Below are 16,544 nucleotides of genomic sequence, written 5' to 3'. Positions count from 1 at the left end.
AGATCAGTGTCGTTCTTGCAAATAAATCCGTGCGGTTCTGTTGCGTCTTATTGTACCACTAGGTGTTCTATAGGAAAAAAGTGTGGTCCTTTCAGTATGTGTTAATTATTTAGATACATTTTTATTTTTTTATATTTTTATTTTTTAGAAAAGATTCTTTGTGAGGTTCCTCAAGGTGAGTCCCTTGTTCTTCACCAATATGCCATTACATTCAAAACTGTCTTCAAGACGGTTTATGAGGGTATATTGGATGGGGACCAACTGTAGAGGAGAAACAGCACGACTTCAAATATCGTGCTGTTGGTCATCGACAGATGGCACCCATCCTATAGGAAACCAAACAATTCGAAATCAGCATTTAAGCCTGACGGTTGTAATGTGTTTAACTCAAAAATTCGTTTGGTTTCTAAACGTGAAATTTTTTCCACGTGATTACCTCCTCTCCAGTCTTTATATACCTTATCAATCGCTGAAAATGTCATGCAAGAAGGATCTTGGTTGTGTGTTGTTTTAAAATGGTATGACAGGGAGTGAGTTTCAAAGCCCTTCTTTATATTGCCAATATGTTCCGCAATGCGCTTTTTTAAAGTTCTTTTGGTTCTTCCTACGTATTGGAGCTTACAGGGGCATTCTATTACGTAAATTACATCCTCTGTGCTGCATGTAAGAAATTCATTTATTTTGTGGCAATGCTTATTTGTCGTTGATCTAATTTCTGTTGTTTTTTTAGGAAACGAAGTTAATTTGCAATTGCCACATTTACCGCAGCGATAGAAGCCTTGAATATTCGCCCAAGATTGGATATTTGAGGTACGGTTTTTCTTCTTCTGAATCGTAGGTGCAATTTTAATACTCAAATTGGGGGCCTTGGTAAACACAATTTTGGGTTTTACTGGTATCACAGTGTTTAATGTCTTATCGTTTTTCAGTAGATGCCAATGTTTGTTGACAATATTCTGGATTTTCCTAAAATCTCCGTTAAATGGTAAAATCAGACGTAAATTGAAATCCGTAGGTTCAACCTTTTTATTTGTAACCTTCTTATCTATAAAAAACTCTTCCCTGTTCATTTCTTTGACTTTATTGAGTGCCACATTTAAAATCTCCATCGGGTAATCCTTAGCTAAAAATTGGTCTGTCATAATTTTAGCTTCCTTTTCAAATTCAGTATTCAATGTACAATTCCGTTTGGCTCTTCGTAGCTGTCCCTGCGGGATGTTAATCAGCCAGTTAGGAAGATGACAGCTGTTAAAAAGAATATAGCTGTTGCATGCTGTAGGCTTCGCGAAAGTTGTACATTGAAATTTACCCTCTTGATTTAAAATTCGTAGATCTAAAAATTCCAATGAGGTCTGGCTGGTATTTCCCGTAAAAGTTAGGTTCCACTCATTAACGTTAATATCATCTAAAAATTGTTGCAGGGATTCTCTGTCTCCCTGCCAAATAAAAAATATATATCATCGATATACCTTTGCCAGAGCACCAGATTCGTCCCCAGCTTGGGTTGAATGTTCTCATATTCCCACTGTGCCATAAAAAGGTTAGCATAGCTGGGGGCGAATCTGGTACGGCCATGGGCACCGGATTCATGGTACGGCCATGGGCACCGGATTCGCCCCCAGCTATGCTAACCTTTTTATGGCACAGTGGGAATATGAGAACATTCAACCCAAGCTGGGGACGAATCTGGTGCTCTGGCAAAGGTATATCGATGATATATATTTTTTATTTGGCAGGGAGACAGAGAATCCCTGCAACAATTTTTAGATGATATTAACGTTAATGAGTGGAACCTAACTTTTACGGGAAATACCAGCCAGACCTCATTGGAATTTTTAGATCTACGAATTTTAAATCAAGAGGGTAAATTTCAATGTACAACTTTCGCGAAGCCTACAGCATGCAACAGCTATATTCTTTTTAACAGCTGTCATCTCCCTAATTGGCTGATTAACATCCCGCAGGGACAGCTACGAAGAGCCAAACGGAATTGTACATTGAATACTGAATTTGAAAAGGAAGCTAAAATTATGACAGACCTATTTTTAGCTAAGGATTACCCGATGGAGATTTTAAATGTGGCACTCAATAAAGTCAAAGAAATGAACAGGGAAGAGTTTTTTATAGATAAGAAGGTTACAAATAAAAAGGTTGAACCTACGGATTTCAATTTACGTCTGATTTTACCATTTAACGGAGATTTTAGGAAAATCCAGAATATTGTCAACAAACATTGGCATCTACTGAAAAACGATAAGACATTAAACACTGTGATACCAGTAAAACCCAAAATTGTGTTTACCAAGGCCCCCAATTTGAGTATTAAAATTGCACCTACGATTCAGAAGAAGAAAAACCGTACCTCAAATATCCAATCTTGGGTGAATATTCAAGGCTTCTATCGCTGCGGTAAATGTGGCAATTGCAAATTAACTTCGTTTCCTAAAAAAACAACAGAAATTAGATCAACGACAAATAAGCATTGCCACAAAATAAATGAATTTCTTACATGCAGCACAGAGGATGTAATTTACGTAATAGAATGCCCCTGTAAGCTCCAATACGTAGGAAGAACCAAAAGAACTTTAAAAAAGCGCATTGCGGAACATATTGGCAATATAAAGAAGGGCTTTGAAACTCACTCCCTGTCATACCATTTTAAAACAACACACAACCAAGATCCTTCTTGCATGACATTTTCAGCGATTGATAAGGTATATAAAGACTGGAGAGGAGGTAATCACGTGGAAAAAATTTCACGTTTAGAAACCAAACGAATTTTTGAGTTAAACACATTACAACCGTCAGGCTTAAATGCTGATTTCGAATTGTTTGGTTTCCTATAGGATGGGTGCCATCTGTCGATGACCAACAGCACGATATTTGAAGTCGTGCTGTTTCTCCTCTACAGTTGGTCCCCATCCAATATACCCTCATAAACCGTCTTGAAGACAGTTTTGAATGTAATGGCATATTGGTGAAGAACAAGGGACTCACCTTGAGGAACCTCACAAAGAATCTTTTCTAAAAAATAAAAATATAAAAAATAAAAATGTATCTAAATAATTAACACATACTGAAAGGACCACACTTTTTTCCTATAGAACACCTAGTGGTACAATAAGACGCAACAGAACCGCACGGATTTATTTGCAAGAACGACACTGATCTTATTTTATGTGATTTTATAGAAACTGCCATAGTATGCATTTTAACAAGCTATGTAGGTATTTATAGATGGAGATCCCGTAATTGTTTATATGTTTATATGGATTTATATTAATATTTTTATTTTATTTCGATGTCCCCTATTTATATGATGAATTAACATTACTTACCTGATTATGTGAACGATATGGCTGAGGATAAGCTGAATATAAAGTGACAGTCAGTTCCAATTGATCCTAATCCTTAAAAGTCGGATTCCGAACCAGTTCTTCTCTGTCTCTCATGCTCTATAAAAACGGAACACGAACAGGGGGTTGTCAACCACTGAGGAAGGGGTCTGCTTTGTAAATCCCCGAAACGCGTCTGGTATCCCCCCCCCCCACCAGGACAAGTGGGTCTACAAGTCCGAGAAGCCTGGAAGTCAGCACCTGTGGGCCAGAGTCATTACCGGGATCGTCGGTGTTGTACTACGCAGGTAACTCATACCGCGTGCAACAAGCATTTCAACTGGCGCCAATTTTGAAACAGGACATCTATCCTTGAGACCGGAGCCGTATACCAACGCACCGTGTCGAGGAATCGTTATCCAGAAGCCTCGGGTAAGCACTTGTATACCCCACTCATAAGCGATCGCATTATTACAGCGGGACGCCGCTGTGCGTATTAGCAGCTAAACTGATATCCAGTAAAACCTCTTCAGCTGCATACGCTTGGGACTCTGACTTTTCTTGCTTGAGAGAACCATTTAAAGACTGGTTGTTGGAGCGGATCATCATACATGGAATTACTCCTCAGGATTTAATCAGTGAATGTCCCTATGGTTGACATATGAACTCACTACTTTTAACCATATTTATCGGGATCCATATCAATTTATATATCTAAACAGTATTGTATTTAATCCTTTTTTATTGCATTTTACTATTGTTATATTTTATTGCCTATCATCGATAGTACCATATTTTATTTGCTCCCCTTTTTATTGTAACTTTGTTACTTCATAGCAATATTGATATATGATATTTTATTACGTTTATTGTACTTTTACCATGCTATTGCCTTAATAAATTCAAGATCCCTATACTTTTAGTGAGTGCCCCACTTCTACTCTTTTATTTATTTATCTTATCAGACTGGGTGCTGTCTGTTAGTGGGTGCACCTCTTCTTGGATCCCCTTCTCATCTTAGTGCGACATTTCCCTTGAATCAAATAATGTATACAGTAATGTAATTGCCTAGAAGAATGTAATAATAGTGGTAAATGTACACAGTGATGTCACAGTACAGTGGTAATGTACACAGTGATGTCACAGTACAGCAGTAATGTACACAGTGATGTCACAGTACAGCGGTAATGTACACAGTGATGTCACAGTACAGCGGTAATGTACACAGTGATGTCACAGTACAGCGGTAATTTACACAGTCAAATCACAGTACAGCGGTAATGTACACAGTGATGTCACAGTACAGCGGTAATGTACACAGTGATGTCACAGTACAGCGGTAATGCACACAGTGATGTCACAGTACAGCGGTAATGCACACAGTGATGTCTCAGTACAGCGGTAATGTACTCAGTGATGTCACAGTACAGCGGTAATGTACACAGTGATGTCTCAGTACAGCGGTAATGTACTCAGTGATGTCACAGTACAGCGGTAATGTACACAGTGATGTCACAGTACAGAGATAATAAATTGTGATGTCACAGTACAGAGATAATAAACAGAGTCATGTCACAGTACAGTGGTAATGTACACAGTGATGTCACAGTACAGCGGTAATGCACACAGTGATGTCACAGTACAGCGGTAATGTACACAGTCATATCACAGCACAGCGGTAATACACACAGTGATGTCACAGTACAGCGGTAATGCACACAGTGATGTCACAGTACAGGGCTAATACACACAGTGATGTCACAGTACAGGGATAATACACACAGTGATGTCACAGTACAGGAATAATAAATAGTGATGTCACAGTACATGATAATGTAAGGGTTTAGAGGCAACATTGTGCGATGACACAAAAAATATGGCAAATTTCTTGAGGTAAGCTAAACCAACAAATAGGTGGTCAGAGAGTCTATAGGTGTGTGTGATTTATCATCCAGCATCAGCCAATATGTTAGATCTGACACAGTTTAAATGGGTCATCCCTGATTGATATAAAATCAGACATCATACAGCACATGACGTCCTCTTTCTAACAAAGCCAGAACCAGCCCTGCACCTCACATGGATCCAGAGATCTCCCCATTTACTGCTCCAATTGTTCTGCTATTTCAAGCTGGCAGGTCAGGGAGCATGTCCTTTCTTGGGGGTGTCCTTTCTCCTGCAGCTCTCTCCCTTTGACAAGAGGTGTGTCTTTTTCAGGGCGTGTGTCCTTTCTGCTGCATCTGTCCACCTATCACAGATCAGGAGGCATGCCCTTTCTTCTGAAGCTGTCTCCCTATCACATCTCAGGGGTTGTGTCCTTTCTGCTGCAGCTCTCTCCCTATCTCAGACTGTCACAGCTTTTAACACTAGAGGGTGGCACTGAACATGTGCAACCACCTCAGTGAGGTGGAAAGAGAAATAAAGAAAAGAGCAAACAGCAGGTGGCGCTCTACAGATTCATTTTATTGAATAACTCAGTAGCTGTAATACATTTTTAATTACATGCAATTACATAAGTATTCAGATCCAGGTGCTGGTTTGAAAAATAGAATATTTTTGTGGGACAACCCCTATAAGACTGTCTGTATAAGTTTACACTGCCTTACTATTGAACAGGATTAGTAAATCTGCCCCAAAGTGTTTAAAAAAAATCACGTTTATTTTATTGGATAAATTCAGAATACCCCTTTAGTAACTAGAAGGTTTAGTCTGGGGTAAGAAACCTCCATCACTCCAACTGTTGTAAAATTACAACACCCAGCATCCACACTTGCTTGGTTGTTCTTGTAATTCTCCATAGAAGTTAATAAAGCATGCTGGGAGTTGTAGTTCCACAGTAGCTGATTGCTATGTAGAGTAATAGACGAGTCATTTCCACTTACCTAGACCTTTTGCCTCGTATGCGAGCTTAAACCCTTTCCCTTCGTTACTGGCGTCTGTGATGAATCGGACAAAGAGTTCGTTGTCGGTGGTGTGCATGGTGGACGGAGCGTTCCTGCCGCAGAATTTCCCATTTCCAAGCGGAGGGGATGACTCATCTGCGCCGTTTTTCAGCTGGTGACATAATATCCATTAGTTATACCTAAATAGGCGTGTTTTACACAATTGTCCCCCCCCCAGATGACGATGAACCTACCTCTATGAAGTCTCCGCTGCCGCAGGAACCATCGTTGTTCAGGACTTCAAATGTTTGTTCAAAATGGACGGCAATTGTGAAGCCGACGGTGACCATCACGTGCCACGTGCAGTTCTGATTGGGAACGTAGTTTTCGGGGTAATTCTGCGAGGTTATCACTCCTCTGTTTGCATGCAGATATCCACCACAGCCTGATGAAGAAGAAGAAGAATATGTAGGTACCTACTGCGGCTGCATTGGGGGTTCAGGGTGGGCTCACATCACGTTTTTCTCATCCTTTTAACATATCCAAAATGGTATACGTTAAACAGATGCCTCAGACTGACGCCATACAGCGGGATCCATTCACTATAGAGTTCCTTTGTAAAAAATAAAATAAAATAAAAAAGTATACTTTTTTTGTACCATTGTAAAAAAGTATCCGTTTTTTTTTTTTACCAGACTGTGCAGGATACAAGACCATGGTGTGCTGCGTTTTTGTAACCTTTTTTTGTAACGTATTTGTCAAACGGAGGCAAAAATTGTGATGTGAACCCACCCTTCGAGAAAAGAGTGAACTGCGGGGGAGAGGTTTTATTTTTGGCCTCCATATATATGGCACATATAGAGGAGAGAGGGTCCCCTATTATGGTGTTGCTGCTTTCTGTAAATAGGGGACGGATGGTCCTGGTGCTTTCTCTACCCCTTTTGCTCTCTTTTTCGTGACCCTGTTCTGCCTCTCTGGTATGTATGGTTTATATTACATTGTTGAGCATGCAGTACTACATATGTCCACAAGGTGGAGGCAGACCACCTTTTGTAGTATGTATACTACACTCAGGGTACTTTCACACTTGCGTTTTTCTTTTCCGGCATAGAGTTCCGTCACAGGGGCTCTATACCGGAAAAGAACTGCACAGTTTTATCCCCATGCATTCTGAATGGAGAGTAATCCGTTCAGTTTGCATCAGGATGTCTTCAGTTCAGTCGTTTTGACTGATCAGGCAAAAGAGAAAACCGCAGCATGCTACGGTTTTATCTCCGGCGAAAAAAACTGAAGACTTGCCTGAATGCCCGGCATTTTTTCCCATAGGAATGTATTAGTGCCAGATCCGGCGTTCAGAATACTGGAATGCTGGATCCGTTCTTCCGTTCTGCGCATGCGCAGACTGAAAAAGAGGTGAAAAAAATAAATGCCGGATCCGTTTTGCCGGATGACACCGGAAAGACGGATCCGGCATTTCAATGCATTTTTTCAACTGATCAGGCATTTTTAAGACTGATCAGGATCCTGATCAGTCTTACTAATGCCATCAGTTACCATACATTTTGCCTGATCCGGCAGGCAGTTCCGGCGACGGAACTGCTTGCCGGATCTCTCTGCCGCAAGTGTGAAAGTAGCCTAAGGCAGAATTCACATAGTCTATGCCATATTTAGCAAAATATTGCACATGCCCAGTACATATTATGAAGCAATGAGATAAATATCACAAGATACGATGTAGCTTTAGTTTTGGAGATATTTGGGTCAATAAGTGTGAGCCCACCTGCCACAACAAGGTAACCTCACTCAGATAAGCCTTTAGGCCCCATGCACACGCAAATCATGGATCCGCAGAATAAGCATGCGGTCCGTGTGCTGTCTGCATTTTATTTGCGGACCCATTGTTTTCAGTGGGTCCATGGTCCACATTTTGTGTACATAGATATCTTTTTGAGGAACGGACATATGGATGGATGCAGAAGGTACACAGGTGTGCTTTCCACGTCTGTATGTCCGCTCTGAAAAAAGATGGAACATGTCCTATGCTTGTTCGCAAAATACAGACTGGGGACCCATTGAAGTCACTGGGTCTGCTAAATATGTGCATACAACATGGACCGCACAAAACAGATACGGTCATGTGCATGGGGCCTTACACCAACATGCTACATGGGCAGCAGAAGACCTGGGTCTACGATTTATATACTCTGGATCGGTAGCAAGCAGCTTTATTCTGCATAAATTTAAAACGGCTTTGGACAGATTAGAGGTGGACACAGTCACCACCCCCAAAATATACTGTGCAAAATACAGGTACAAATTGATAGCTTCAATATACAAAATCTAAATATGTGCAAGAAAATTTACTTCGATGATAAGACGCATTGAACCCTCTCCCAGAAACACTTCCATCAGAGGCAAAATACAAGAACATAGCTTCTCCGGTTGATCGTATTGGTCCAGGAACCTCCCGACCACAGATGGTGGTAAGTACGGGGGCAATGTTGTTGTCTCCTTGATGATAAAAAATAATAGAATATATGTTAATAATTTTAGAATGAAACAGTAATAATTACAGCTTGTCTCATCTCGCCACTACTAAGGTGGAATGAGACACAGCCCCGACCACCGGCCAGCCAAGAAACAGCGGAGTATGCCAGCGCTCCTGTTTCCCGGCTGGCTGGTGGTTGGGACTGTGTCTCATTCCGCCTTAGTAGTGGCGAGATGAGACAACCCCTTTAATAGAAAACATTCTGGCTTCTTGCAACCACCACTATTAGAGGGAGCTTCAGAGTTTACTGCGTAGTGTGTTATTACTGAGTTCAATTGCAGTTAGCTCCCTCTAGTGGTGACTACAGGGAGTCAGAATGTTACCTATTAAATTGAAACCTATGCAGTGAATTTAGTGCTCTATATCTTAAAACCTGGGCTTCATACACTATGAAGATATATTAAAGGGGGTTTCAGGGCTTAAATTTTGCTGATATATCATATTATATCAGATGTCAGATTGGGGGGGTGGTCCGACCTCTGGCACCCCCATTGCTCAGCTGTTTGAAGAGGCTGTGATGCTGGAATGAATGCTGTGATAACTTCATACTATACCAAGCACAGCGCCGTACATTGTATAGTGGCTGTGCTTGGTATTGCAGCTCAGTTCCATTCACTTGAATGGGACTGAGCTGCACATAGGATATTTAACCGATGGACGTGACGTCACTGGCCTAGGAAGTGTAAAGGCGCTCTCCAACAGCTGTTCACTAGGGATGACGGGGTCGGATCTTACAATCAGATAGTGATGACTTATCCTGAGGATAGTGTATTAAATGATGGAGGACCGCACACTTGATGATTCTGGTGCCAACAAGGACTTGACAGTCAACAATCAGAAGTATAAATATGCGGCACTCAGAGTAGTCTTTGCAGGTACAGCGACTTGGCCAACATTTATATCTACTCAGGCTTCTCTAATTTTCTGGCACTATTAGTTTAGAGGCATATACTGTATACTGCAGGCATATGTCCTGGCCCAGGATAGGATGCCAAAGCCACTATAGATTTATATGATACCATCTGGCTTTCATTATAACTATATTGATACTCTACTTACCTGAAAATCAAGGGAAAACTAATTTTTTTACAATTAGGTGCAAATCTGTATATATATATATATATATATATATATATATACACTCACCTAAAGAATTATTAGGAACACCATACTAATACGGTGTTGGACCCCCTTTTGCCTTCAGAACAGCCTTAATTCTACGTGGCATTGATTCAACAAGGTGCTGATAGCATTCTTTAGAAATGTTGGCCCATATTGATAGGATAGCATCTTGCAGTTGATGGAGATTTGAGGGATGCACATCCAGGGCACGAAGCTCCCGTTCCACCACATCCCAAAGATGCTCTATTGGGTTGAGATCTGGTGACTGTGGGGCCATTTTAGTACAGTGAACTCATTGTCATGTTCAAGAAACCAATTTGAAATGATTTGAGCTTTGTGACATGGTGCATTATCCTGCTGGAAGTAGCCATCAGAGGATGGGTACATGGTGGTCATGAAGGGATGGACATGGTCAGAAACAATGCTCAGGTAGCCCGTGGCATTTAAACGATGGCCAATTGGCACTAAGGGGCCTAAAGTGTGCCCAGAAAACATCCCCCACACCATTACACCACCACCACCAGCCTGCACAGTGGTAACAAGGCACGATGGATACATGTTCTCATTCTGTTTAGGCAACATTTTTCCAGTCTTCAACAGTCCAATTTTGGTGAGCTCGTGCAAATTGTAGCCTCTTTTTCCTATTTGTAGTGGAGATGAGTGGTACCCGGTGGGGTCTTCTGCTGTTGTAGCCCACCTTTCTTTCCCATTCTGACATTCAGTTTGGAGTTCAGGAGATTGTCTTGACCAGGACCACAACCCTACATGCATTGAAGCAACTGCCATGTGAATGGTTGACTAGATAATCGCATTAGAAATAGAACAGGTGTTCCTAATAATTCTTTAGGTGAGTGTATATATACAGTACAGACAAAAAGTTTGGACACACCTTCTCATTCAAAGAGTTTTCTTTATTTTCATGACTATGAAAATTGTAGATTCACACTGAAGGCATCAAAACTATGAATTAACACATGTGGAATTATATACATAACAAAAAAGTGTGAAACAACTGAAAATATGTCATATTCTAGGTTCTTCAAAGTAGCCACCTTTTGCTTTGATTACTGCTTTGCACACTCTTGGCATTCTCTTGATGAGCTTCAAGAGGTAGTCACCTGAAATGGTTTTCTAACAGTCTTGAAGGAGTTCCCAGAGATGCTTAGCACTTGTTGGCCCTTTTGCCTTCACTCTGCGGTCCAGCTCACCCCAAACCATCTCGATTGGGTTCAGGTCCGGTGACTGTGGAGGCCAGGTCATCTGGCACAGCACCCCATCACTCTCCTTCATGGTCAAATAGCCCTTACACAGTCTGGAGGTGTGTTTGGGGTCATTGTCCTGTTCAAAAACAAAAATGATGGTCCAACTAAACGCAAACCGGATAGAATAGCATGCTGCTGCAAGATGCTGTGGTAGCCATGCTGGTTCAGTATGCCTTCAATTTTGAATAAATCCCCAACAGTGTCACCAGCAAAGCACCCCCACACCATCACACCTCCTCCTCCATGCTTCTCGGTGGGAACCAGGCATGTAGAGTCCATCCGTTCACATTTTCTGCGTCGCACAAAGACACGGTGGTTGGAACCAAAGATCTCAAATTTGGACTCATCAGACCAAAGCACAGATTTCCACTGGTCTAATGTCCATTCCTTGTGTTCTTTAGCCCAAACAAGTCTCTTCTGCTTGTTTCCTGTCCTTAGCAGTGGTTTCCTAGCAGATATTCTACCATGAAGGCCTGATTCACACAGTCTCCTCTTAACAGTTGTTCTAGAGATGTGTCTGCTGCTAGAACTCTGTGTGGCATTGACCTGGTCTCTAATCTGAGCTGCTGTTAACCTGCGATTTCTGAGGCTGGTGACTCGGATGAACTTATCCTCCGCAGCAGAGGTGACTCTTGGTCTTCCTTTCCTGGGGCGGTCCGCATGTGAGCCAGTTTCATTGTAGTGCTTGATGGTTTTAGTGACTGCACTTGGGGACACTTTCAAAGTTTTCCCAATTTTTCAGACTGACTGACCTTCATTTCTTAAAGTAATGATGGCCACTCGTTTTTCTTTACTTAGCTGCTTTTTTCTTGCCATAATACAAATTCTAACAGTCTATTCAGTAGGACTATCAGCTGTGTATCCACCTGACTTCTCCACAACGCAACTGATGGTCCCAACCGCATTTATAAGGCAAGAAATCCCACTTATTAAACCTGACAGGGCACACCTGTGAAGTGAAAACCATTTCAGGTGACTACCTCTTGAAGCTCATCAAGAGAATGCCAAGAGTGTGCAAAGCAGTAATCAAAGCAAAAGGTGGCTACTTTGAAGAACCTAGAATATGACCTATTTTCAGTTGTTTCACACTTTTTTTGTTATGTATATAATTCCACATGTGTTAATTCATAGTTTTGATGCCTTCAGTGTGAATCTACAATTTTCATAGTCATGAAAATAAAGAAAACTCTTTGAATGAGAAGGTGTGTCCTTTGTACTAACTCCAGGGCATCCTTTTTATGGACTGATGCCCAGAACTGAACAGCGTATTCTAGTTGAGGCCGCACCAATGCTTTGTATAGTGGCAATATAGTGGTATATAGATGTACCTATCACATCTGTCGCTCTGATACTCTGTTATAGACATGTGTTTCTATATCCTTCACTACAGAATTTAAAGCCGCCGAAGAAGGTCCGTGTGGACTGAAACATTCGGTTTCTCAACATGAAAAGTGGTCGTCCATTAAATCATTTTCTATAAACTGGATCATGAACCTTTAATCTGACAATAAATTATTCCAAATGCCGCATATTTATACTACTTATCCATGAGTATTTAAAGGGGTTGTCCCATGAAAAATATTCAACAGTTTTCAAACCAGCACCTGGATCTGAATACTTTTGTAATTGCATGTATTCAATAAGATCTATCTGTATAGCGCCACTAATGGTTTAGTTTTTTCTTATTTCTTTGTCCTGCTCACTCAGATGGCCGCACATGCTCAGTTTCATCCTTCAGCTGCCTCCTGAGTTGTGATAGGAAGATCATTGACACTCCCCCTGAGCTACAGCAGAAAAGACACTCCCCTTGAGCTGCCAGCTTGATATAAATCTAGCAGAGCAATGGGGGGAATAATTGGGAAGATCTCTAGATCCATGCGAGGTACAGGACTGGTTTGTTAGAAAGAGATTGTAATGTACTATATGATGACTGATTGTCATTTTTTACATTACTCATGGGATAACCCCTTTAAGTTCTGGAAACCCCTTTAAGAATTAACAACCACACACTCTATTTAGATAGAAAAATGAGAAAGGATGGACATTCAGAGTCATCAACCTTATTTCATTCCATCTTTATACAGTGATCTATCCCTTACCGTCTCTGATGACCAGCTTGTCATTATTGCACGTGCTGTGTGCTTCAATATCCACTGACAGGAGATTCAGCTCCACCGTGGACTCAGGAGACCGGATCACCCAGGTACACACAATCCTCGAAGGGTACATATTGGGCCATCCAGGAGAGAAAAGAAATAGTGGTGTTTCTCCGGTCTGTAAAGCTCCACCGCATGCACCTGTAATGTGATAACATATGGTTCAAAGTCCATACCAAGAGTAATAGCGCCCCCTACTACTAATATGAAATAAAAAAATATCAGGATGGACTGTAGAGAGAAATTTTGGCTGCACCTTTTTTTTTCCGACACGTCAATTACTTTCATCCCTCATTATGTATGGAAGCAAATGTCAGGGTTTTCAGATACTTTTCTACCAATGGCCTATCCTCAGGATAGGTCATCAGTATCTGATGGGTGGGGGTCCAACACCCAAGACCTTTACCGATCAGCTGTCTGAGAAGGCAGCTGCGCTCCTGTGAGTGCCACGGCCACCTCTCTGCTCACCAAGCACAGCGCCGCCCATCTGACAGTGGCTGTGCTTGGTATCGCGGTTCACTTCAATGGGGCTGACTTGCGCCAAGGCCATATGATCAATGAATGTAACATCACGTGGCCTAGGAAAAGCCTCAAGAAGGCCACGGAACTAATATGAGCGCTGGAGCCTTATCAAACAGCTGATCGTCGGGGTCTCCCCAATCAGATACTGATGACCTATCCAGAGGATAGGTCTTTAGTAGAAAAGTGTGGGAAAACCCCTTTAATATAGGATAATGGCTTGCAACACATCACCTCTGTGACTTATAGATGGGCCCCAGTGCAAAATCTGTATCACGGCCCCTCAATCTATCATGTTCCATTTATAAAACTAATGTTTTATTAGGTGGCAGGGAGGCCTTTGGGCATTCTCAGGTGCCTTGCCACATACGACTGCTACCTCTGTACCCCCTATGGCCATGGTCATGGGCGTAGGGATCACCATAGCAGCCATAGCAATGGCTATGGGGCCCTACGCCACTGGGGGCCCGGGCCGCCGGCTGAGGATTATATATATTTTTTAATTCATGTGGCGTAGCTACAAGGGTCGCAGGCCCCTCCAGGACAGACAGAAAAAGCGCTATCTGCAGGGCCTGCAGGCTGTGGGCGATAGGGCGCGGCCGGAGGCAGAGAGGCATACCTGCAATGAGGAGATGGAGTGGTCCCGCTCCCAGTCTGGGCGGCAGTCAAACTGGCCGGAAGTGGAGGATGCAGAGTATACAGCGAAGCTGCGTGCTGCTGGGCCTGGCAGCGCTGCTGGAGTGTGGGCGCACAGACGTTCAAGTGGCTGTGAGGTGAGGGCTGGCTGACTCTGGGACTGGTAAAACTTACTCTGGAGTCCTGGACCATTATATCTGTGGAGGAGGGGAGAGCAGCACCCTGGAGGTCTGGACCAGTACATTTAAGGAGAAGGGGGGAGCAGGACCCTGGATGTCTGGTCTGGACCATTATATAGGGGGGAACAGGACACTGGAGGTCTGGACCATTATATTTAAGGCGAAGGGGGATCAAGACCCTGGAGGTCTGGACCATTATATTTAAGAAGGGGGGAGCAGGACCCTGGAGGTCTGGACCATTATATTTAAGGAGAAGGGGGGAGCAGGATCCTGGAGGTCTGGACCATTATATAGGGGGGAACAGGACGCTGGAGGTCTGGACCATTATATATTGGGAGTAGGGGGAAGCAGGATACTGGAGGTCTGGACCATTATATATGGGGAGTAGGGGGAAGCAGGATCCTGGAGGTCTGGACCATAATATATGGGGAGTAGGGGGAAGCAGGATCCTGGAGGTCTGGACCATAATATATGGGGAGTATGGGGACGCATGAACCTGGAGGTCTGGACCATAATATATGGGGAGTAGGGGGAAGCATGAACCTGGAGGTCTGGACCATTATATAGGGGGGAACAGGACACTGGAGGTCTGGACCATTATATATTGGGAGTAGGGGGAAGCAGGATACTGGAGGTCTGGACCATTATATATGGGGAGTAGGGGGAAGCAGGATCCTGGAGGTCTGGACCATAATATATGGGGAGTATGGGGACGCATGAACCTGGAGGTCTGGACCATAATATATGGGGAGTAGGGGGAAGCATGAACCTGGAGGTCTGGACCATTATATAGACAGGAGGGGGGAGCAGGACACTTGATGTCTGGACCATTATATCTGGGGACTGGCGGTGGGAGATTTAGGGTGGGGGTGGGAGGTCTAGGAGGGGTGTGGGGATGTTGGGGTGGGAGGTCCTGTAAGGGTGTTTGGGTGGGAGCTCTGGAAGGGGTGGGGGTCTGAGAGGTATGTGGGGGTGGGAGATCTGGGAGGGGGGCCCATAAAAAAATGTTGCTATGGGGCCCAGTCATTTCTAGCTACGCCCCTGGCCATGGTAGTCCCATGGCATACTATACAAAAGACTGAATTAAAATGACTGCAGTGGTTTAACCACTTCAGCCCCGCTAGGTGAAACCCCCTTCATGACCAGAGCACTTTTTACACTTCGGCACTACACTCCTTTCACCGTTTATCGCTCGGTCATGCAACTTACCACCCAAATGAATTTTACCTCCTTTTCTTCTCACTAATGGAGCTTTCATTTGGTGGTATTTTATTGCTGCTGACATTTTTACTTTTTTTGTTATTAATCAAAATGTAACGATTTTTTTGCAAAAAAATGACATTTTTCACTTTCAGCTGTAAAATTTTGCAAAAAAAACGACATCCATATATAAATTTTTCACCAAATTTATTGTTCTACATGTCTTTGATAAAAAAAAAATGTTTGGGCAAAAAAAAAATGGTTTGGGTAAAAGTTATAGCATTTACAAACTATGGTACAAAAATGTGAATTTCCGCTTTTTGAAGCAGCTCTGACTTTCTGAGCCCCTGTCATGTTTCCTGAGGTTCTACAATGCCCAAACAGTAGAAAACCCCCACAAATGACCCCATTTCGGAAAGTAGACACCCTAAGGTATTCGCTGATGGGCATAGTGAGTTCATAGAACTTTTTATTTTTTGTCACAAGTTAGCGGAAAATGATGATGATTTTTATTTTTTTTATTTTTCTTACAAAGTCTCATATTCCACTAACTTGCGACAAAAAATAAAAAATTCTAGGAACTCGCCATGCCCCTCACGGAATACCTTGGGGTGTCTTCTTTCCAAAATGCGGTCACTTGTGGGGTAGTTATACTGCCCTGGCAATTTAGGGGCCCAAATGTGTCTTTTGCCAAGATATTTCTCT

The 16,544-nt window shown here is 42.5% G+C and overlaps 1 protein-coding gene across 1 annotated transcript in view; it reads right to left on the bottom strand.

The window, feature by feature from the left end:
• The window catches only part of CUBN (cubilin), a 231,021-nt gene that overhangs the window by 66,908 nt on the left and 147,569 nt on the right, over positions 1–16,544 (bottom strand). The window contains 4 exon segments of the mRNA XM_044294650.1: positions 6,218–6,389; positions 6,472–6,662; positions 8,582–8,728; positions 13,249–13,446. Coding sequence (XP_044150585.1) covers positions 6,218–6,389; positions 6,472–6,662; positions 8,582–8,728; positions 13,249–13,446 — 708 coding nt within the window.

Source organism: Bufo gargarizans, chromosome 5 (genome assembly GCF_014858855.1).
Source record: "Bufo gargarizans isolate SCDJY-AF-19 chromosome 5, ASM1485885v1, whole genome shotgun sequence".
Taxonomy (NCBI): Eukaryota; Metazoa; Chordata; class Amphibia; order Anura; family Bufonidae; genus Bufo; species Bufo gargarizans.
The sequence above is the reverse complement of the archived record's forward strand: the minus strand, read 5'-3'. Positions and strand labels throughout refer to the sequence as shown.